Source organism: Calypte anna, chromosome 1 (genome assembly GCF_003957555.1).
Source record: "Calypte anna isolate BGI_N300 chromosome 1, bCalAnn1_v1.p, whole genome shotgun sequence".
Taxonomy (NCBI): domain Eukaryota; kingdom Metazoa; phylum Chordata; class Aves; order Apodiformes; family Trochilidae; genus Calypte; species Calypte anna.
Window position 1 is genome coordinate 42312730 of NC_044244.1, and position 23805 is coordinate 42336534.

Below are 23805 nucleotides of genomic sequence, written 5' to 3' on the forward strand. Positions count from 1 at the left end.
TATGGGAGTGGGGGGAGGAGGATTTGTGTTAGTTAAATGGAGATGATAAAGCTGAAGACATAGCAGCAGAACATAAATCAGATTTTTTTCTTTTTCTAGTTGGCTCGTCACAATAAAACATTGCAACAGATGCTGAAGCCAGGGTCAGATCCTGATGAAGGAGATGAAGCCTTGAGGTATTATGCCAATCATACGGCACAGATAGAGGTAAAGAATTGCTCACCAGAAGACTGAATATGAGTCAAGTTTGAATCTTGTGTATGGTGTATCACCTCTTTTTAAGCTTCTAAACAGCAAAGCTTATTCAAATGTTGTAGATTATTTATGAGAATGAAAAGGTTGAATAATATGCTATTGGGTATGGGAGAAAAAAGAACGCACCTATATTAAAAATGGCTCCACATAATAATTTTACAGTTGCTTTTCTGTGTGTTATCAAACATGTTTTGTTAGTGAAATAATGACTGTGGATAGTAGCTGTGTCATGAAGTCAAGAACGATCTTGTATGGTACATCACTCAAATAAATAATCGTGAGTTTCAAAGCCAGTGATGCTAACTGATCAAATTAAAAGTTTGGCTGGACTACAAAGAGGTTTTGAAGTGGTGTAGACATTCAGTATGGCTTTTATTTGAAAGACCAAGGCGTGGCCTGGTTCACCAGTTCTCTATTTTAAACTTTACCCCTGCCACAGATTGGATTTAGATCAAGATCCACAGAGGTATTTAAGTTCTTAAATCATATCAGATCCTGTGCACTTACAGATTTCATGGGATTATAGGCTTCAAGATAGGAGTTAGACACTGTAGTATCTCTAGTCCTTAGTGACTTTGTAAGGAGAAGAAATTCTGTGGGGCAAAAGCAGCTGCTGCGAGAGACTGCAGGAAGCAGAAGCATTTGGCTCTCCTTTGGAAATGCTGTATCCTGTTCAAAATTTGCTGAGTATGAAAACTTCATGGTGTGGTTGCACACAGGCCCAGCCTAAATGTGAGCCAATAGTTTCACCTTCATTGGGCTCCCAGGCTCCAGTAACACTGGACCTGAGTTTGCCTGTGTAGGGAGCAGTCTGATGCAAGCATCTCCCAGCTGCCATCAGAACAGGCCAGGGCTGGATCCTTCTCTGTTTCTCACCATTCTTGTTGCCTGATACTGGTCTTGTTATCCCACTACAGGACAGATGAAAGCTCCATGGCTGTGATTGTCCAGAGGGCAGCTTAGTGCTCCTTTTAATATATTTTAATATTTTGGGTGCTCCTGAGGTATCTCTTAGGGAAGTATCAGCTGAGTTAATTATATGGATAGGTTGTAAATATAGGCATTAAATATAAATGTAAATGTAAATATAAATGTAAATGTAAATATAGGCACCATGCTTTGCTTTTATGTGGCAAATAGCTTCTTGCTGGTGTAGTTTCTGGAATCTGTGAAAACCTCATGTCTGCAAAGCCTGTTCCTCAAGCAGATATGGAGGCCTCTGTTCTTGGGGAGGCTTTTTAAATGTCATTCTGATGAGCAGCACATCCAGCCTACCTCTTCATTTGAGTCCCTGACTGAGCTGAAGATCTGCCATCAGCTTGTTTGATGCCCCCACGAGGTTAGCTGCTGGTCACATAGTCCCACTGCACAATTGCTGGCCTGAGATGCCTTTATTTACTTAGGACACTTCATCCATTTGGGAGTACTCTCTCTAATGCTAGATGCTTTATTGAATGTCTTTGACAAATTCAGGTGTCCCTCATTCTGTGGTAGATTTACCACATGTCCCTGCACTCAACGTCAGCGGAGCTCTCCTTACTCTTAAAAATTACTTCAGACAGGTGGGTCTTAATATGTTCACATAATAAATATGAATTAACAGAGATAAAGGGGAGTACCTGAATGCAGGACTGTGACTGGAAAAGTGAAATTCAACCCATCATTGCCTCTATACCAAGGGGATGTTTGCTGGTCTTTCACTGGAAGTAGCCTTAGATATGTGGCATTTTTTATATAGTCGTCCTATATCAGGGTATCTCATTTGTTTGATTTGAATGTCAAATAGTGGTTTGGTTTTTTCATTGGTGTTGAAGAGTGAAGATGAGTTTTCTACCCATTTCTGCAGAGTCCATTATCAGAATGGGGAAGTAGTTTCTGATGAAGTGTGTGAGATGGAATTAAATCTAGCTCATTCACTGATAACTCAGTAGACCCTGAAATACAAACAATACAAAACCTCAATTTTTTTTCCAAGTAAGAAGATAAAGAACTGACAAGATTTGGGTGCTGTCTGAGTAGCAAGGCGCTATTTTTTGCATGTTCACCTTCACCACATATCTCATCATAGAAATAGACTCAAGGTGAGAAAATAACTTTGTAACCTGAGCAGGAAGCCCCTGAAATTCTACACAGTTTGCTAAGAGAGATTTGTTTCAATTTAATGCAAAATTGAAGCATTCTGAATCAGAACGTTTTTATATGTTGGGGAGAAATTTGGGCACAGATTTTGTCTGAGACATGCAATTTACACCGTGTTTTCAGTCAGACTTTTCAAGAACGAAAAGCAGTTTTACTTTGTTTTAGGATTGATTTGTTCTACTTCATTGTAATTTTCAAATAATTTATGCATTAATTTATAAATAAGAGGGAGATGTGAACAAGAAGAGGTAAGAAAAAATGCTTCAAAGGTCACTGATCCTGAAAAAAACATACATCTTATTTACAGATTGTCCGCCATGATAGAACAATGGAACAAATTGTCTTCCCTGTCCCAAATATTTGTGAATTCCTCACTCGGGAATCCAAAAGTCGGGTATTCAACACAACAGAGAGAGATGAACAAGGGAGCAAAGTCAATGACTTTTTCCAGCAGACAGAGGATCTGTACAACGAGATGAAATGGCAAAAGAAAATTAGGAGTAAGTATTGCAGTTTCAAAAAATAGCATAATTATGCTAAAACCTTGCTTTTAAGCCTTCTTTTTTTTTTTTTTCATTTTAATCATACACTTTTCTCTGTTCACTCCGATGCTGCAACAGACAAAACTGTTGAGGGCTTGAAAGTCTAGGTCAGATGAGACACTTGCATGCCACCATAGAAGAGGCAAAATATGGAGCAGTTAGTGCTATAAGTAATGTGTTCAAGATGATGTTTTGGACTCCGAAAGTTAAATTGAGGGATAGATGAACTGGGTGTACTTCCACTAAACTAAACAGAGTTGCACCTAATTAAGCCAAGGCCCCTAATATTTAACAAAAACATGTGTAGCTGCATATTTGAGGTTTGGAGATTGCTAAAAGACCATGAAGAAACTTGTAAACGTCAGTCCCTTAAAAACAGCTCTCATCAGAACCTCAGCTGCTCTAAATCTGTCTGACTCTCATGAAGCCAGTTCCCCCTTGCTAGTTCTCATCAGTCTTGCTTGACTAAGCTGCAGAATATCCCAGTCTGTTAGCCCATGCTGGTTTAAGTGCCATGGTAATGGGAGAGGCTTAGGTACCACCTTAAACTGCTTGTAGATCTGATGGTCAAGATCATGGAGGAGAGATCAAAACAGGGACCCAAGGAAGAGGTGCTGAGCCACATACCCCAAGTTGTTTGTGCAGTTCACTGGTGGGCATTACAGCCTCTGGCCCTCACCAGGAATGAGGATGCTGCCAATGTCCTGGGGATACAAATCTGCTGCCAGCTCAGCTACTGTTAACTCTGCCCTTTGCTCTTGACGCAGAGAATCAAGGCTGCAGACTAATCAAGCATATACAATATCCTTGAAAGATAAAGAAGCTGCATTTTATACATGTATATAGATAAAAATACACAAGATTTATCACTTTGGTCACTGCTAAAATGGAGGAGCTGTTGGGGTGGCACATAGGAGGTGTTTAACAGCTTATAGCAGCTTTATGCATTTGATTAGGAAGAAAGTGAAGAATAGCATCTACGATCAGAGCTGCAAGGAGTTTAGGGTAGTCACAGCAATATGGTTTAATGTAGCATCCTTAATGGGATAGAAACATGAGTGCTGCTTGCAGTTTTTAGAAATGTCAATTCCCAAGCTATAATTTTCAGAGGCAGTAGTAAGTTTTCGGTGTGCATGCTATAGGTCCAGGTCACTTCCCTGAGTGGCACTGTAAGAACTTGTCTGTACTGACCAGAACAGAAGTTGAAAAATAAATTACTTCAGAATAACTCCCTATCTTCACAGTCTATTTGGGAATAAAAGTCACTACACTGTAGTAAAATTACTCTATTAACAAAATCATATCTGTGGTTTTTGCTTAAGAAATACAAATAAAAGAGCCCAACCTTACATTTACATACACTAGGCCTGCCTAATGCTATAAGCAAAGAAAATTGATTTATTTTTATTCAGAACAGAAATACCTCAATTCCTTTCATCAACAGAATAGCCCACAAGTCTCCATGTTTGGTGTGGGTTTTTTTATTTGAAAGTATAATACAGGTTGAGGCTTGGTTTATTCTTTGCCCAAGTGTCTGTTAGCATGCAATTTGTATTGCTTAAATTGACATGTCATTTGCAATGGCTCCAAATGCTTAAATCTCAGCAGCCAACAGCATTAGTCTATCCCAATAAAATCTGAATATTTACCTAATCACAATTAGTCTTTTTATACTAAAAGCCTGAGGTAGTCACATGCAGTTGAAGAAGTTTAATGTTCATAAAGAGTTAGCTGGGTGCAGGCAAGTCAAGAATATGCTCTGCATACTTGCAGGAGTCTCTCAGTACTTTAAAATGAAATTAATAGGAATACACTGTATTCAAATAAACCTGTCTGGCTAGAAATATTTTCACACCATTCATTGCACATGGGATCTTGTTTCAAGCATTCATATTGTAGTGCAGCCCTATGTATGATGGGCTTGATGGGTCTTAGACCCGTCTCATGTTGTTCTTAGCCTTTTTACTGACTCTTTTATGTGACTCTGAACATGAAAATTTAAGCCTGCTTTGCTCTGTTTCTCTTTTTAGTCTTTTTGGATTATGTTATGGGTTCTTTGGTATATAGACTGTTTCTCTGTATTTGTACAACATTCCACATATGGAGATCCTGGCGTCATTTGAATCTTTTTAAGCAGGAGCATAGGGCTGCTTTGTCAGCAGGTATGTCTCAGGATCATGCAGGAAGGAGTCAGCTTTCATAGAACTGAATCCCAGTCAAACTAAATTTTATCTGCCACTCCAAAGTAGATCAAGATGTATTTAGTGTGACAGAGGTGGGGAGTATCCTGCTGTTCTGCAACCTTTGCCTTTCCCATCATTCTTTGAATAATGTCGTCAGTATACTTGATCCAAATGGGTCATGTGTTGACTGGCTTGCAAAGTGCCTGAAATGTATTTCCTTGCTTGACTTTGTGTCTCCCTGCACAAAGGCTGCAGTTTCAGAGGCAGGTGAAAAGTCTCCTTCACAAAAGATCCAACTCTAAAATTTTAGCAAAGGCAAAACTTTTTAATCTTTGAATTAAAGGCTCTGCTTTAAACTATGTTTTATTGCAAACCTGTGTTTAATATTAGTCTGTTTTAGGTAATTTTGAAGATCTGCATTTTTATTTCATCTGTGGTTTTGGTTTTTTTTTAATTCCCTTAAGACCATTACTGATTTACTTCATGCCTGCCTTCTTTCATTAATTGCCTCTCTTCTCTCCTTTGTAGATAATCCAGCCCTGTTTTGGTTCTCCAGACACATATCTCTCTGGGGGAGCATTTCCTTCAACCTTGCTGTATTCATCAATTTAGCAGTTGCTCTCTTCTACCCCTTTGGAGATGATGGAGATGAAGGCAAGTGGAGTTTCTTTCTATTTTTCCGTTTAATTTTATCTGCTTTCAATTCTAAGGTAACAGTTACATCAAACTGCACCTTCAGATGCACTGGAATCTGCAGAAGCCATTGAGTGTCTTCTAAATAGGTACCAGATGTCTGAAATGTAGTAGTTGATCTTTGTGTAATCTTTGTGCAATGTGAAGTAAAATGGACAGAGCAAAACCGCTGAACTGAAGACTAGCTTGATGATCTGAGCTAATCCTTTTCTTTTTTTTTTTTTTTTTAATTTTAATATTACCATATTGCAGTGTACTGCTGCACACATTCAGTCACAGCTTCTGAGCTAAAGGAGCATTCCTGGCAAGAGAGAGACTGAGGTTCTGTAAAACTGACTGGTTTGAATGACTTGCAGTCTTAAAGACATAGAGAATGGAATGATTTGAGAACTAGCTTGTTGGCTTTTGATGGTTTTATTTTCTGGGTTAAAAGGACATAACTGTTGCAGAGGATAAATACATTACATAAAATAATGCTTACAAGCTATGATTCTGTCTCTGCTTCACCACATGTCAGAGGATACATAGCAACTAATCAGTTTCATTAAATAAATGCATCAGACTGGCAGGAGGCCTATTTGAATCCAGAACAATCTTAATTGGGACAAAAGAGACTAAATAGTTCAGAATACTGGTAACGGGAGTAGAGCCATTCACCTCTGGGTCTTTGGTTTGTGTCCAGTCAGTAATGTGACTGAAAGTCACTTCTGTCTGATGGCACGTGAACTCAGCTGGTGGAAGCAGTCCAGCTTCTAGTAGATGCATGTGCTTTTCACAAACACCAGAGTTGGCACCAGCAAACATTCCTGTTGGCTGCCTAAACAGAAAGGCAGCAGATTACAGTATATTGGTGTGGAGACCACGTTGCCCTTTCACCCTGCAGGGTGGTCTCTGCAGGTCATGGTGCAGGCATCTCCACAGCCCTGTGTAGCAAAGTGCGCAGGGCTGGGCCCTGTAAAAGGGAAATGTTTGTGCTTAGCAGTTTCCTGTTTGTAAACTGAAGAGGCACTGGGACTACACACACATTACAGCCCATGCAAGATAAGAGAAGAAGCAAAAGAGTTAAAAATAAACCTTTTAAACTACTGAATTTTAGTTAATCTATACTCATGGAAATCCTCTTGTCTGCAATCAGTAGGTATTATTTAGTTTGAACTGCAGATTTATATAGTATTAGTTTAAGTGGCCCCAGTAATCCAGTGATTTCAGTGATAGCACATTTCAGGATTCCAGTCCCTGGTGCTTGTGAAAGCAGAAGCTGGAAGATAAGCACTAGGTGTGGCCAGATGAGATTAGCCAGGTCATGAAGCAACCTCCTTACTTTCAGGCTCCTCCAAAACCTAAGAGTTGAAGTTTGTCTCCCATTTTCCCCCTTCAGCTTATGTAAATCCACCCTTACTCAGGTGCCTGGGCTGATCTAATCATCCCAAGAACGCTGCCTGTTAGTAGACTTCTGCAGTTCTTACATCATATCACATAAGTGAAATTTTGCTGCTGATGAGAATACTGTGCCTGCGGTGTGCATGTCTGCACATGTTACCAATCTGTGAGGTGAAATTGTTTGACCTGCAGTAAAGGAAGAATAATTTGTTAAAGAGACACTGAGTGCTTTGACCTTGCCTTTCTGACCCACTTGGAAGCTTGGGGTATTTTTTTAGGAGTTTCCAAATTTTGCTGGGGAAGAAGCTATCGGACAGAGCTGTCCTTAAACCTCCTGCCAAGGCTGCAAACACTCCCAAACTTTGGAAAAGTTGGGATGCCATCTGAATGTTGATGCTAGGGACTCATCTCATTGATCCTTAATCCCACTGCTGCTGCTCGGCTGTGTATCTGTTTCCAAAGTGATAGCATGATGTCTGGTGTGAGGCTAGCTAAATTTTCTATTCCTTTCTCCCCGTCACTGACCTCTCAGATCATCTGGTAACAATAGAAGACACTGTACAAGTGTGACAGTGCCCTGCGATCTGAATGTGCTTTTTAGATCACAGCAACATGGTGTGTTTCCAGGGCTTGAAGCAGAGGAAAGAGGGAAAACAGGGGCATTGCTTTCACCACCCAGAGCCTGGAGCCAGCGTCTTGCAGAGCAGCAATGAGCCTGACTCTGAAGGCTGTGGCTCACAAACCTGCAGGTGACCCGAGACCCACTGTCTACCCAGGAGCAAGGCACAGCTATTCATCTGCTCTTGGCGATGCAGATGCTGCCTGTTCCTTCCCAAGGCCCCCTGGCTGCCTCCCACTGTAGCAAGCTCCTTGCCCCCCCTGCAGAGGTGGAGGCTCCCACTGAATGCCTGCAGCTGCTCAGAAGAAAGCTGCTTTTCTAAAAAATGGGGCACTTTGGTGCTGTTGGGGATCCAAATGTGACACTGCAGCATGGTGCCGCTCGCTGCACCCCCTCGAGGACCTGCTATTTCTGTAGCTGAGCAATCATGGAATTAGACCAGAGGAGCCCTTATGATCCCTGCAGAAGGGAGCTGATTAGGAGCTTGCTCCAGGAGAAGGGTAAACTGTTTCATCTCTGAGCACTCCTTGGATTTTAGTGGAAATTTCATTACCTGCTCTTATTACTTATTACCTGTGCCAAAATCAACAACACTATGATCATAATTGTTCTTGCTGCAATTAGGGCAAGTTGTGGTCAGCAGTTGTGATGCGTGAATCATGCTTTTTTGTTAGCTGTTATTGGCAAGGGAATTGATCTTTTGGATCTATTTCTTGGTGAAAAATGGACTCTCCAAAAGATGCCTTTCTCAACTCTCCCTTTCTCCTCTATACAGGCACACTCTCTCCGTTGTTTTCACTCCTCCTTTGGATATCAGTGGCGTTTTGTACAGCAATGCTGTTTTTCATCTCCAAGCCTGTTGGTATTCGACCCTTTTTGGTGTCTGTTATTCTCAGGTCTATATACACTATAGGGCTCGGTCCTACCTTGATACTTCTTGGTGCTGCTAATGTAAGTACTTAAAAAGTAAGCAGAAATTCTCTTTTAGCAGAATCAGAGATCTTAAAGGTCTCTATTTAAAAAAAAACCTTGATTAGAGCTGTGCAAAGAACTTCTTTTTCTGGTTCACTGGTTAAGCCAAAAAAATAAATCATTTCCAGTCATCCTGAAACAGCAGTATCAGCAAAATGGGAAGCTAAGAAAAAAGCTGTTTTGCTTTTTGCATATGCAAATACTTCTAAAATAATTTAAAAAACCCTAACATTAAATTTAAAGAAATCTTGCCAAATAAGAGGAATGAAATTTACAGTTTCTCATGTTAAAAGAATAATTCTCTCTACCAATACACACAGCAAGACTGACACAAATTTGTGAGATTTTTGTCAGATCAAATCCATATTTTTGAGAGGAAAAGGTTTTCAAAATTAAAAATTGCCTCATCCCTTTTCTAGAGTTCTTAACTTATTCACATCTATGTTTGCATGTAAGATACACACTCATGCTCAGAAGTCATCCCTCCATATTTCTGCCTGACTGGTGCAACTCCAATTCGTCTTAACTCCAGGCAGCAAAGTATTGAGCTATTTGCCACCAGTTCTTTACATACTTAAAGCTACCCAGTCAAAAGTAAAGGCATGTAAACTGTGCTTGCCTATGTGAAATTTTTGGAAGAAAAGACCATGTTGAATCCTCATTGCTTGCCCTGGACAAGGTTAGCTCCTCTCTTATGTACTTCTGCACCATGGTTCCCATGCATGCAAAGCTCAGTAGCAGTGGAGAATCTGGTGCTGTTGCCTAAGTGCAATACTTCAAAAGTGCCCCCAGTATTCTATTTTATCTTTTTAGGGATTTTTTTGTTGAAAAACATGATCTGAAGGAAACACACACACGCCCCACACACTTTCTGTTGTGTTACTATTGTTCCTTTTGTAACAGCATGTCTAGCTGCTCCTACAGTCTCAGGTCTAAACTCAAAGTTGTTAGGAATTCACTCACCGGTTGTTTTTTTAATGTCTTGTGACATTAATCCCACCCTGTCTTACTCTCTAATGTTACAGAAATAAATCACCATGTAATGAGGCACAGGTCAGTTTTAGGGGGGTGGTGTACGTTCACTGGCTCTCAAGGGGTCATTCCCATGTACCTTGGGAACTGGGTTTCTCTCTATCTCACTGCAGGTATCTAAAAGTCAAGCATTTAGTCAAAGCAACCTATCTAGACTTTTTGCATACTGCAGCAGTGCAAACAATGAATAGCAGGATTTTTCTGATGGAATAAACCTGGCCTTTGTTCTTCCCCCCACCCACAGCTTTGTAACAAAATAGTGTTCCTGGTGAGCTTTGTTGGAAACCGTGGAACTTTTACCCGTGGCTACAGAGCAGTCATCATGGACATGGCTTTTCTCTATCACGTAGCATATGTCCTGGTCTGCATGCTGGGCCTCTGCGTGCACGAATTCTTCTATAGTTTCCTGGTAAGTGTGCACTTCTGTGGAGCGGAAAACTTTGCAAAAATAGAAAATACCGTTACCCATGCAGCTGTCTTCAATTTCTTCCTGACAATCAAGCCAAATGGGATATTTTTAGCAAGCCGTTGTGTTGCTGCCCCTTAGGAGCTGCTGTTTTCACTAGAACCTGTTTCTGTTAGGACCTATTTTATCCCTCCTATGAGTTGCAAGTTTGCCCCTTTGTTTTCAGACAATCATCATGCAGCCCACTCCTTTCTCCCACCCTTCCTCAGCATACTTATGTTATGTATATGTTGTTCCCATGTATTGTGTCAGTCATAATCTCTTTTGGACAGGAGTTGTCCACTGGTGTGTGCATCATACCTATGCCAACGAATCTCAGCCTCAATAGGGGAAATAGGGGTGGCATGCCTCTAGTGTGTAGCAGAACAATCCATCACTTCAAATGTATCCCACTTCCATTTTATTTTGTTGCTATTACCCAGATGGAATGCCCTTTTAGAATACCACACAGGTGCACTGAAAATGAATCATACAAAATTATGCTAAACTCAGCTAACTGCTGCCTGCATGCTGAAGAGCAGTAAAAGGTGTTTCAGTGCTCTTGTTTTCTAATCCTTTTGCTTTATACTGGAGCGTGTGACACTTGTTGGGAGGGTGACAGAATTGTGGTCATTTACGTGAATTCACTTTCCTCTTTTATTTTTCTCAGCTTCCTGAACAGTGGTGAGCTCCCAGCATTTCGCAGAGGTGTGTTAAGCACACTAAAATTTTTGAGGGTTCAGTCCTTATTCTGGTGGGGCTCCTGTTTAAATCAGGTTTTCCAATTGTTGACATTAAAGTCAGCTTCAAAGTTTGGGCAGATTTCAAAGGAGAAGGAGCATTTTATGTATGTGCTTTTATCAGTGACTGCTAATGACAGATGTCCACAGTTCATGGATTTTGTAGTTGTCCACATTCCCAAGTTACTTCCAGGCTCCACTTTTTATTGGAAATATTCTAAACTAGTATTTGTTCCTCATTTTAAGGTTTGTCCTGTATGGAATGAGTGATAACTGTTTTCCCTCTTTCTTCCCTTATTAATCCTTTCACAAGGTTATGGGTTTCAGTTCTTGTGAATTGTGACTAATACCTGCTTCAGTGGACCATTTTGGTAAATCACAGAGTGTCACTTTGTATCTGTAATCTGTGTGTTTTGAAGTGGAAATATGTACATTGTAGATAAGGTCCAAAGCAACATAGACCATCAATAGAACTGTAAGAGAACTTTAAGAGCTATAGTTCCTTGAAAAGCTCATATCACATTAAATTACTGTTTTAGGCCTTTGACATTTAAAGCAATATTATCTGAATATATAGCTTTCTTTAAAGTTAACTACCAGGAAAACATATAGTGCAGGATAGAGAAGGATATAAATTTCTAATTTTATATAAATAGTGCAATGAATATAACTTTGTCCTAAAAAGAGATGGCCCTTATCCTTGTACATGTGAGTGACCTTTAAATGATTGCATGAACTCAAAGAAACAGGTTACAGGCATGAAATTACTTGCATGCATGGGTGCATTTTTTAGTTGCAGGTCATATATGTTTATCAAATGGGCAATAACATGAAAAATTAATTTGTAGATGAAGAGGACACTTTTTTGTTTTAATCTAGCCTGTTATTGAACATATAGACATTGTTGGTAATGGCTAGATAAATCTAGATCAGACTCATATAAACATTTAACATATACTTTGTGGCTTTGGATTTTGCTGTAATCTGTCTTAAAATGTAAAGTTCTGTGATAGATTTTCTCCTCCTGTGAGCATGCACAGATCCCACTGAAATTAATGTCAACTGTGTTCTTATGACACTGAGAATTCAGACATGATTAGATGTATGTTTCAGTAGTTCAGATTTTTTCCCTATGTAGCATATATATATATATATAGATATATATATACACTGCCTCATTTTTACTTCTACTCTCTGCTTTTCCCAGCTGTTTGATCTGGTGTACAGAGAAGAGACTTTGCTAAATGTCATAAAAAGTGTTACCCGGAATGGTCGTTCCATTATCCTCACTGCAGTGCTGGCACTCATCCTGGTTTATCTCTTCTCCATCATTGGATTCCTCTTCTTGAAAGATGACTTTATCATGGAGGTTGACAGGTTGAAAATCAAGACTCCTGTTGCAGGTATTGTTTTTTATATTAAAATTAGCTTCTGACATATACCTGTTCTGCCTGTCTAACATTACTATTCTCTAAAGAAATTTTTTTTTTCAACTTGCATCTCTGGGACCAGAACTAACTGGTATACATTGCCATTCCTGATCAAAAACACATAAATAAAATATACTGATGATATACTGATGGAACCTTAGGGCTAAATTAAGTCTCTGAGTAGAATTTAATGTATGAAGTTGTCTTAGGCTAGATTTACCTGGTGAAATGCTAAAATCTAACTCTCACACTTGATTGGTTACATATCTTTTCTAACTCATGTTAACATATAAAAGAAATAAATATAAATTCCCTAATTGTTTGGCAGAGAACTCAAAGTGGATTCTATTGGCTCTCATCTCACCTTAAAAGTAGCTCATAATATTTCACATGCATGAGTCATGTGATAGTAACATGTGGAGTGGATGTATCCATTTGATTATTTTTAAACTGCAACCAGCAGAAAATTATTACAGAATCCATATTTTGACTGATAGGAGATTTCCTGGAATGTATTTTACATTCACTGTATATTTCACAAATATCACCATTAGTGTATAATCCCGGATTCAGTAAAGTCATTAGGAGTCTTTTAACCAGTTTTTTAAAAAAGGCTTGTTTCAACTTTCTGGAATGAGTGATTTTACCACTGTGTACAGAGAGTTACAAATTTGCTATGCTAGGAAAAAAGCTAGGTCTGTTCTGTTCAGATTTTTGTATATGCTGCCAACCAGCCTGCTGGGAGCATGGGCAGAGAAGTAACTTGTCTACACAGAAATACCTAAGAATAGCTTGTGATTAAATTCACAGAGGCATGGTTTTCCCTAATGCTGAGCTCTTCAGACCTGTACACAAGCACAGAACACCTGGTGAGATCCAGCCTGGACTGTCTGCTCTCAGTGTTTGCCAGCCATTTCCTAAATGTTTTATTTCAGGAGCTAAAGCACACACACAGAAAAAAAAAAAAAAAAAAGCAAAGCTCAGTCAAGACTCACGTGCCTGGTGTACTCAAATAGCTGTTTTGATACCATATGAAAAAAGAGGAGGCTGACAGTGTGTTTTCTGCAACTGATCCTCTTAGGAGGGCTAAATTTGCTTATTATTTGAGTCATATTTATTTGGAGACAGAACTTACAATCTGAAGTTTCATTTTGAAAGGTAATTGTGGCCATCACAGGAGAACAGATGCAAGGCTAGGCACTGCTCTTGTCTAGTACAGCAGTTTCTGGTCCAGTGCTGTAGTTTCTGTGCATTTGTGTTTCTGCTGTTGGATTCTTGGCATATTTTTATGGTGTGGGTATGTTTTTGCAGGCAAGTATACATTGCCATTCCTGATCAAAAACACATCAATAAAATATACTGATGATATACTGATGGAACATTATGCATCCCAAGACAAGTGCTTTAAACTTTTTCCTTATGAAAGAGCACAAAGAGCAAGTCAAGAGTGGAGGTTTTCTGTTACACAGATTGTCTTAGACTTACTTTAGTTGTATGATTTTGCCTTCTTTTTTCCTCCTTAAGCCTTTTTGAATCCCTGATTTGAATTGCAGAAAATTGTTGAACGTGAACAAGATAAGATTCGTTTGATAAAATCAGGCTGATATACACATTTACCCACTTTTGGAATGTTAAATTAGTGTTTTACACAAATCCATACATATTTACAAATGAGTACCAAACTGTTATAATCCTTGAAGACTCTTAAATATTCTACATTCAGGATAACTGAATATCAGCTTGGTGTCCTGCTTGTCAGCTTTTGTGAATAATTTATCTAATGGTTTTAAAACTGACATAATTTTCATATCTGACAGTTGTTTCTTGTTTTGAATATATTTTGTTCTAACCAGAAGTAGCAGCATTGATGCAGATTCATTAATTTCAGGAGATAAAATGGGAATAGCTGTGATATACAGTAAATGAAACTGTGGGTTTCTTCCTTGTGATTGCTTTGAGCTGTTGAGGCAGACTGTTAGAGGAAGGAGCAATTGCTCATTTAATTTGATCTGCTTTTTCTATTTAACTTTTCAAATCAGTGATTCACTTCTAAAAAATAACAGTTTAAAACTGTATCAATGCAGTATCTTTTTTATTTTTCCGCAGGTATCAGTGAAGTCCCCACTACAACCCTCACATCAATGATGGGAGCCTGTGCAAAAGAGAACTGTTCCACAAGCATCCCAATTATTAACCCAGGTTAGTACAAAAATTCCTCAAAACTGATGATCAATTAGAACTGAGGGATTAGTGCTCTGTTGTTATGGATACTTTTGCTAGTGTGAGCAGCCACACTCATTCTTGTAGGTCATAAGTTCTGAAGATCCACAGGGCTTGGAGCTTGGTTGGCAGCTTGGCTTTAATGCGAGTGCTTCCCACACCTGATTTCCAATTGCATTGACATTAATTTGGTTACTAAGAGAACCTGCTGAATAGTTGTGCTTCAAGGTACAGGTCACTTCCTTCCAGCTGACTTTGCTGAGAGAAAAAACTTGCTGCTTGTCTGCAGCATCCTCACCTGCACGCACTGAGCCGCTATTAGATCCATTTAGGGCCACGCATTTAGGGACACATTAGTTCATTTAAATGGCACAGCATATGGCAAGCTTTTATTTATATTTTTTATATGCTTCTAGGCCAGGGTTGTAGTGTAACCAGAAGATTTTAGAGCCCAGATCCAGAATCAAGTTGCTGTGTCTTAATGAGTTACTGTGGCTCATCACAGACAGCAGTTCATCTGTTCATTCTTCTTACCTTGTGGGAAGTGCAAGGAAATGCAGACTGCTGCAAGCCTTTCTTGCCATAGCTAAGTTGTGTTGCTTTGTGCTTGTGGCAGGTGAAATCAATTGCTCTGATTCAGCAGATAAGTCCTCCTGGTTTTACTTTGATACCTGCATTATAAACCTGATCTATAGTTCAGAAAGACCTTGTCCACTTCTAATAGGCTCAGTTAAAATAAAAGATCTGACCAGTGTGTCCTGCTGGGACAGTTACCAGAGACCAGTTACCAGGTACAGGGTCAGGAAAGAGGAATTCTTCCTAGATCAAGTCAACAGAGTCCTTTGCCCTCCTCTGTAGTTTGAGGCTATAGGATCACTTGGAAATTTTTTTGGCCAAATAAACTGCTAGACTGGCACCTTTGATGGTGGTGCTACTCCATCTGTCCCACTCTCTTCTCGTGGCAGAATCCCATTGTGGTGGTTTGCCTTTCAGTGGAGCTGTTTGTTTAGTGTATTGTGGCCTTTGCAGTGTGGCTGTGTGCACACTGGATGATCTAGAGGCTTAAAATATTTACTGCCACAGTCGCTTGTGGCTGCTGGGGGCTGAAACTGAGAACAGAACGGGTCCCTTCCTATCCTGTGTTCCAGTATAGCACTGTTTCACATGCTTTATTCTTCCATTACTGATTATTGAGTTTGAAGGATCAAGGGTGCCAGGGAGAGGGCTATAAAAGTAGGCTTTTTGTGCCCAGCTGGTGTGTAAACAGGCCTCGTAAACAACATAGGAAGCTGTCTCACTGGATAGGGAAAACAGTGAAAGAGCTATTGGCAAAGCTGTGCCATTCAAAAAGTAATCAATCAGTCAGAACAGATGTGGCTTTTACCAAGCTCTTTAAAGGATAGAAATCTCACATTACTTGTTGTTTGGATACTGCTCCTTTAAGTTAAACAGTAAGTAAAAGGGGGCATACAAAACATCTAATTGCCCTGTCACTTAATCTTGGAGGAGGTTTATTAATCCAGTAACATTAAAAAAATTGCATTCAGCAAGAACAGTTTTGCTCATCCTAGCTGGTGAATTACCTATCCAAAAATAGTGCTCTGCCTTCAGTCTTCTGGGACAAATCACTCTTCTGGTGAAAGCATGAGCATGGCGGAATGCAAAGGCAGTTCAGCCTAAGGCTTGGTGAGATTTACACCGTAGCAGCATCAAGAAGTCCACAGCTGTCTGTAGAAAGCAGAAAATGTTCTCAATGGCATCTCATGTCCAGAATGAAGACATAAATATGTTGCTTTTTGGATCAGATCACCGATGAACTAGTGAGTCTGTATTTCTACCTTGAATTTCACTGTTTGTGTGCTCAGTCATTGCTCATGCTGGAGAGGGACCTAACCTGAGAGCCAGGCTTCTAGAGAGTGTTCCCTGTCTGCAGCCTGACTGCTTCCTCACTGTTGCACTGAGCTGTCAGCATGAAAATATTTTGTCTCATCTCCCTTGGAGTCTCCCACTCTTCACTCCAAAGGTATTTCCATATCACGTCAGTCTTTGTCTGGTGAAGTGCTTTCTCACTTAGAGGAAGGTCTCATCCTACATTATGTGGCTTTTTGTGCTCTGTAGCCCATAAATAGCTGTGCACAGCTATCTGTTTGTGAAAGAGGACATTTTCAAAGACTCATTCCATTCCTTTGTCAGGGATCACTCTCTGTAGGTTCAGCCAGATCCACATGGATACTCTTGTTTCTCCTCTCTCTGTGCTTGTGTTTGGAGATCAGATCCAGAAGCCAGGTAGCTGGGGGCCATCAGATGAGGACTTTTGAAGTAAATCTTCCTATCATCTCACTTATTACCCCGTGATTAGTATTGTGGGGAGGACTTAGTGCTTAACCTGCATTACCTTTGAATTCAACTTAGTCAGAAGACAGCCTGTCTAATGCTGTCTGACCACCAATGGGCTACTCACCAGGCTAAAGCTGGTTGTCAGTAAAGCCCTCTGAATCTCAGTTACCATTGACATTGGATCCTTAGAAATATTCCACTCTGCAGAGCCACTCCTTTTTGTAGTACAGGCACTGCTTAGGGCAGACCAGCTGGGGCAGAACATGTGCCCATGGGGTTATCCAGCTCCCAGGCTGAAGGTAGCTCTTGTTGTTCCACATCTGGGAGTGAGAGCAGACATGCAGATGTCTGTACACTGCCCACAGCATACATTACTGCATTGGAGGTTCAGGCAGCTTCAGAATGCTGTCTGATTCACTGGCAAAGAGCAACCTGAGCTTGCTCTTTTGGGTGCAGCGTGGGATGTTGATTTTCTGTGTTTTAATATGATGAGTGGTATCTTGCATCTGGTCTTGCTCTGAATTTGCATCTTGGTGGACGTGGAGTGTTGTGAGTTAGGCTTTCTAGCAGAAAACTCTCTTGGGTGTGTTGCAGCTTCCAGTTTGCAGCCCTGGTTATCCTCTAGCTGTTCCCTAGGATCCTAGAATTCACTAGAATCTGCTGTTTCCAGCACCTGGCCCTGGTCTTGTTAAGAATGACAATCTTGTTCTTTAGTTAATTAAAAGAAAGAGAAACTGTGACTTGTATAAAGGTTTTCAATTTATCTTGTGGATGGTCGTCTTCTCAGGCACAGGTATTAGCTCCAAAAAAATTGATGGAGTAATATTTAGATGAGGAAATTGAGGCAGGGTACAAAAGCAGAGGAGATTAATTGGTATGACTAAGGTCATGGCACTAGTAAAAGATTTCCAGATGTGACAGAGAAAAAAATATTTTATTATATTCAGCCATTTCAGTATCAATATTTAAAGATTTTTAAAAAAATCTGGACTTACTAATGGTAGTAGTGTCTGTAGTGACTGTATAGTGTAACAGGGAAGTTTATCCTGATGTCTGCTTTTGCTTCTCTTTTTACTCAGAGTCCCTTAAATCAGGAGTTCTTTCTCATTTAATTTGCTTGCTTAGCAAAAAGCAGTGGTGGCAAAGGCAGCAGATACCAGCTCTGTTCTGCAAATGCCAATCATGATGCACACACCACAATTTAGGAACCCACGTTTTAAATCCAAATTGCTTGTCTGTAACGTGAGTGCCTTCAGTCAATTCAATTTATCCAAGTCTGTCTCAGTGCCCCAGATGTGGTGGTTTGGGGCTGCTAAGTGTGCTATTTCAGTTAACTATCACAGCAGGACGTTGTTGTTTATTAAGCTATGTTACAATAAATGCACAAAGCAAACCAAGTGAGAATCTCGCTGCCTCCACCACTCAAGCAAACGCACCCCTAAAGAGAAAGAAAGGCAGGAGAAATGGCAGTGAGAGGCCTGACCCTGCAGACAGCAGGACACAGGGAACAGCTCAAGCAGGGCTCTTCAAAAGGAGGCTGTTGATGCAGCCACAGTGTGGGGGTGAGTGCGTGGTGGGAGGAATTCTGGATGGGGAGAACGAGGTCCCCCCAGGGGCTGGTGTTCCAGCCCAGCTCCTCTGCACATTCAAATATCTCCTGCACAATAGTACCCTCTGTGGCTCGGCCAAAACCACACAGCAGTTCTGCAGCAGAGATAAGAATAGAATCCAAGTTTTCAAGCTGAGGTCAGGGAGAGTCTTTCATTTAATGTATATCAGACCCGTGCCTGGGTACATGTGCTAGTGGAAAGACCATGGACAGATTTATCCGTATAAAATCCAGCCCCTCCTTAATGATTTGAAACACTGACATGACTTGGCTTGTATATGAGTAGGTAGAGGAATGATTTCACAGGAAGACAATCCTTTTACCAATGTGCTTCTAATTCTGTGTTTATGTTTCTTCTCCTGTGTATGTCAGCTGTGCACTTAGGAGGCCCAGTGAGAAAGCAGTTATTCTGAAACCAGAGGGAGTACTTGCAAGGAACAGGGGTACTCTCCTTAACAGAGATGGCAGCTCTGGGTCATTAACAGAGTTACTGGTGAGAGAAATGCTTGGCGTTTTCTCTGTCTCTCTTCAAGCTAAGTATGCCTGATGTGCCTAACTATGTCACCAGCAGTGATGTGCAAATGGATAGGGATGATCAGTGAAATTCCAGCCGAAGAATATGAAAGGCAGATGTGTATTGCAGTTGCTTTCTCTAGCACAGAATTGTGGCTTTGTTTGATGAGTGATCATTTGATGCTGTGGTTCCTAAAGCTGCTGCTCTCCTATTTTCAGGTGAAGAGGAGGATGGAATAGAAAGGACTTGTGACACCCTGCTCATGTGCATTGTGACCGTATTAAACCAAGGCCTGCGAAATGGAGGTGGTGTGGGAGACGTGCTCAGAAAGCCTTCCAAAGATGTGAGTGCTTTGGCTGAGGAAACACATTACTCCCTGTGCATTTCATGAATGCCAAAGGCAGTTTTTAGAGGTTATAGACAGTATTTGTATGTAATCTGCTCTAATGTCACACAGTTGATTTATCCATATAATTTTTACATCCCAGATGGAATATTTAATGGGAAGAGCTGAGCTTGGTGTGGTGGTGATACTTGAAGAAAGGAACTCTAGGTAGTACTTTACCCCTTCTGAAAAACTGGAGCATATTGCAACATTCCAAGCACTGCTAAGAAGCATTGCTGGATTGGATCACTTTTCTGTTACCCTAGGAATTATGAAAGCAACCTTTGAAAGAGCTTGATTGATGAGTGTGTGTAAAGACCAGATGAAATTCAGCACAGCATCTGCCCTCCAATAGGTCCTATTATTTACTTGTACTCAACTAGCATTGAAGTCAGAAGAAAATTTCATCTATCATAGTATATGGTTCCAGAAATTTCCTCAAAAATTCAAATCATTTAAGGACTACTATTAATATTGGGGTGATTTTATGCATTTTTATATAAGGTCAAAAAGACGGATGGATGGTCTGGATGGAATTTCTCTTTGTGCTGATAGTAGGAATCTAAGACCTATCTCATAGCTGAGAGGTTCTACAGGAACCATAGTCCACTCCCATGAAGTCTGTAAACACGTACAGGCTTTGAAAATTACCCTTGCTACTTAGCAGTTATTTAGTGATAACTACATTAAAGCACTTCACAAAGTAGCACTATTATCCCAATGGATGTGGAAAACAGTAATTTCCAATCCTGTGTTGTGGTGAAGGAAAAGGCTGGGGTTTTATGTTCCTCCTCCTCACACCGAGTGTTGTCCTGTGTTTGCCACAAAACAACTTTTCTATTTTTAGAAGTGTCAATGGGAGTCCAGTCCGTCCTTTGCAAGAAGGAAAGTAGTTGTGATGCAAATAATAAAAGAGTGGGATGAAATGGGGAATGTGAGCACTTCACGTGTGTTTTTATGTATGTGTGTTGTGCTCCTGAAAGACAGGAGCTTGGCCTGCTCGCTCCGAGCTGTCTTACACAGCCGTATGACTGCATTAGCACAGCACTAAAACCATGGATGTGCCCTGCTTGAATCATAGAATCATAGAATCGACTGGGTTGGAAGGGACCTCAGAGATCATCAAGTCCAACCCTTGATCCACTACCATTGCAGTTACTAGACCATGGCACTAAGTGCCACATCCAGTCTCTTTTTAAATATCTCCAGGGACGGAGAATCCACTACTTCCCTGGGCAGCCCATTCCAATGCCTGATCACCCTCTCCATAAAGAAGTTCTTTCTAATATCCAACCTATCTTGGGTGCAGAGTATAATACCCTGACCTTGGCATTGCACGAGCATGCCCCCCTCCCCTGGTTTCCAGTGGTTGGGTGTGCAAACTTGGCATTGCTCTGGAGTATTCTATTGTAAGCACGTCCTGGTGGTACTAGGACGAGCTGTCATAGCTCTCAGTGAGTACTAGAAACTGCATCTCCCTGTTTCTGTAGTGGCAAGATAATTATCTTCACTTGAGCACTACACTAATGCATCTACACTGCAGCCAGTACACATGCCAGTGTCTTCTTCATGCTGTGTGAAACAACAGGAGTCCCAAAGCCATAAGAGCACATGGTGCCAAAACTTCTTTGCTTAGTCACATAGGTAGTTGCTCTCTATTTATGTGAGAAAGGCTAGCAGCGTTTGGCATGTGAAAAGAAAGATGGGTAGCTTTGCTTGAGCTAATGTAAAAATGTTTAATATTTCAGAGGTGTTCTATTTTTGTATCTTATTGCAACCTTACTGGTTTTTTTCAGGAGCCCTTGTTTGCTGCACGAGTTGTTTATGATCTTCTGTTTTACTTCATTGTCATAATTATTGTTTTAAACCTAATCTTTGGAGTCATCATTGATACATTTGCTGATCTCAGGAGTGAAAAGCAGAAAAAGGAGGAAATACTGAAAACAACCTGTTTCATCTGTGGTAGGTGTTACTGAGCTATTGAGACGTTTGATGAATAAAGGAGTAAAAAGAACTACTCAATAAAAATGCATGAACCTAAGGTGTGATTGTCTTCTACAAGGAAAGTCTGTAAAAATGTCAGTTTGGTTCCAAATATATATATATATATATGTATATATATATATATAATATGCATAATATATATGTTATATATAATACTCTCAGTAGGAAAAAAATTTGGTTTATGACTTAAAAGATAGCTTTGCTAAGAGGTGACTTTGCAGTCTCCACCCAGGATCTGAGGGAGAGGAGCCATGTCTCACACGCACATTATCACTACTAATGGAGATGGTGCAGCTGCTGACTGTTTCACAGAGCTTGATGCAGATGAAAGTACAGCTTGCTATTTCACAGCACACTGCATTCCAGAAGGGTAACAACAGCAAAATCTGCTTGTTTCACAAGGTGATAAGAAATAGGGAGAAAAAGAATTAAATTAAAATTGTCCCCCAAAAAACTACAGATAACATGCAATTGAGGTGCACTCACAAAGAGGAGCAGACATTGAATCCTCCAGGGGATGTTAGTAATACCTTCTTTTTTGTAGGCTGGGTGTTGTTTCCATGGCTGTACTGACAGGGATGAACGCTGTGCAAAGCACAACAGCTTTAGTGTCTGTGGAAGGCTCCACAAGAGATCCAGGGTGGAAAGCTGTAACAGTGATGCACATTTGTGAATCCTGTCCTTCCTCACTGTGGTATTCTTCTTCAGAGATTTCACCCGTTACAGGAATAATAATAAAAAAAAATTGTTATGACTACAGCTCTGTAAAAACTCTATGTGACCAAAGCTGCAGAGACTCACCCTTGCTGCTAGGTTTAAGTGCACAAACAATCCCACTGCTGCTGAAGTGGGACTGTTCACATGCTTGATGCTAAATGTGTGCATAAATCTTTGCAAGATCAGGACCTAGATTACACGCTGTGTGCTCACCAGTATACATTTAGAAAGACTCAGAGCCAACACTTGTAAAGCACTTTATAGCCCTCAGCATAGAAGGCACTGTAAAACCAGCATATTTATTATATTGTTATTGTTATTAAGAGGAAATATCACAAAAGAGAATAAACTCTGCAAGCACCGGAAGATTTCTGTCAGGAATGCTGTCTGGTCTGGCATTCTTGCCTGGCAGTTACTGTATGCAGTTATAGCTTTTAAATTAAGATCTTTCAAATTTATGATCCTTTAAATTATGTTCCTTTCTCTAACATATTAATGGATTTGCATGGTTTTATGTGTAAATTTATTTTTTTCCATTATTTTCATGTCTTTCTGCAGGACTGGAGAGAGACAAATTTGATAACAAGACTGTTTCTTTTGAGGAGCATATAAAATCAGAACACAACATGTGGCATTATTTGTACTTTATAGTTCTTGTCAAAGTTAAGGATCCAACTGAATACACTGGCCCGGAGAGCTATGTGGCACAAATGATTGTGGTAAGTCAATTTGGGCACATACTTTATAAAACTGAGAGATGCTCCTTGCAGCTAGGGCAGAGATTATCTTTTTTTTTCCCCCTTCTCTCTGAACAATAGGAGACATCGATCTGTGTTTTTAAAGATCTTTTAATGTGTCTTTGGCAGTCTGCAGCAAAACCCAGTCTTAAACGTAATGAAAAAGATGAAGGCACAGGCCACAGTCTCTGGTTTGGCGTTCGTGCTCTCATGCTCTGTGGATTCTGCTGCCTCATTAGCCAAACCAGGGGCAGAGGAGCATGCATCATAACATCTGCTGCTGCTCAGGCTTTGTCCAGTATCTCTGGGCTCCTGTCCAGAAAAATAACGTCTCCTGCTGAACAGTGAAACACAGGGTCAGTGTTGAGGGCTAGTGCTTTTCTCCTGTGACTGCTCTGAACAAGCTATTGAAAAGACCAAGAAGAGCTGCTGCAGGGATTTGAAGAGCTACAGAAACTCCCTCCTAAAGCACTGAGAGTATAACTTGGATTCAGAGAGAGGAATTTGAGGACACTGGGGCAGAGAGAGGTTTGATTACATTTCATTTCCAGCCTGCTACCAAAGAGAGGGAGGGTAGATTATCAAGGCTGTCTGGCCTGGGGCTTCATTTTTGAGGAATTCTTCCTTCCTGTTGAGATATTCTGGTGCAGCATTTTCTTCCCATGGACTTCCTGGCAGATATTGCTCTACTTAAGGCCTATGCCACCGTCTGTGGCTGCAGAGCTGCCATATGTCTGAATCCTGTAACCAAATGTGCATCAGGCTTTGCTGTTTATGCATTTCTGGAGCCACATTTATTACTGTGAGTATCCGCTAAATTATCCAGAATCACAGAATCATCTGGGTTGGGAA

The 23805-nt window shown here is 40.4% G+C and overlaps 1 protein-coding gene across 1 annotated transcript in view; it reads left to right on the top strand.

Moving 5' to 3' along the window:
• The window catches only part of ITPR2 (inositol 1,4,5-trisphosphate receptor type 2), a 259728-nt gene that overhangs the window by 210028 nt on the left and 25895 nt on the right, over window positions 1-23805 (top strand). Inside the window, exons 46-55 of the mRNA XM_030449603.1 lie at window positions 100-207; window positions 2702-2894; window positions 5648-5773; window positions 8587-8762; window positions 10060-10224; window positions 12208-12409; window positions 14543-14629; window positions 19329-19453; window positions 21292-21457; window positions 22775-22935. Of these exons, the coding sequence (XP_030305463.1) occupies window positions 100-207; window positions 2702-2894; window positions 5648-5773; window positions 8587-8762; window positions 10060-10224; window positions 12208-12409; window positions 14543-14629; window positions 19329-19453; window positions 21292-21457; window positions 22775-22935 (1509 nt within the window). The remainder of the gene's footprint in view (window positions 1-99; window positions 208-2701; window positions 2895-5647; window positions 5774-8586; window positions 8763-10059; window positions 10225-12207; window positions 12410-14542; window positions 14630-19328; window positions 19454-21291; window positions 21458-22774; window positions 22936-23805) is intronic.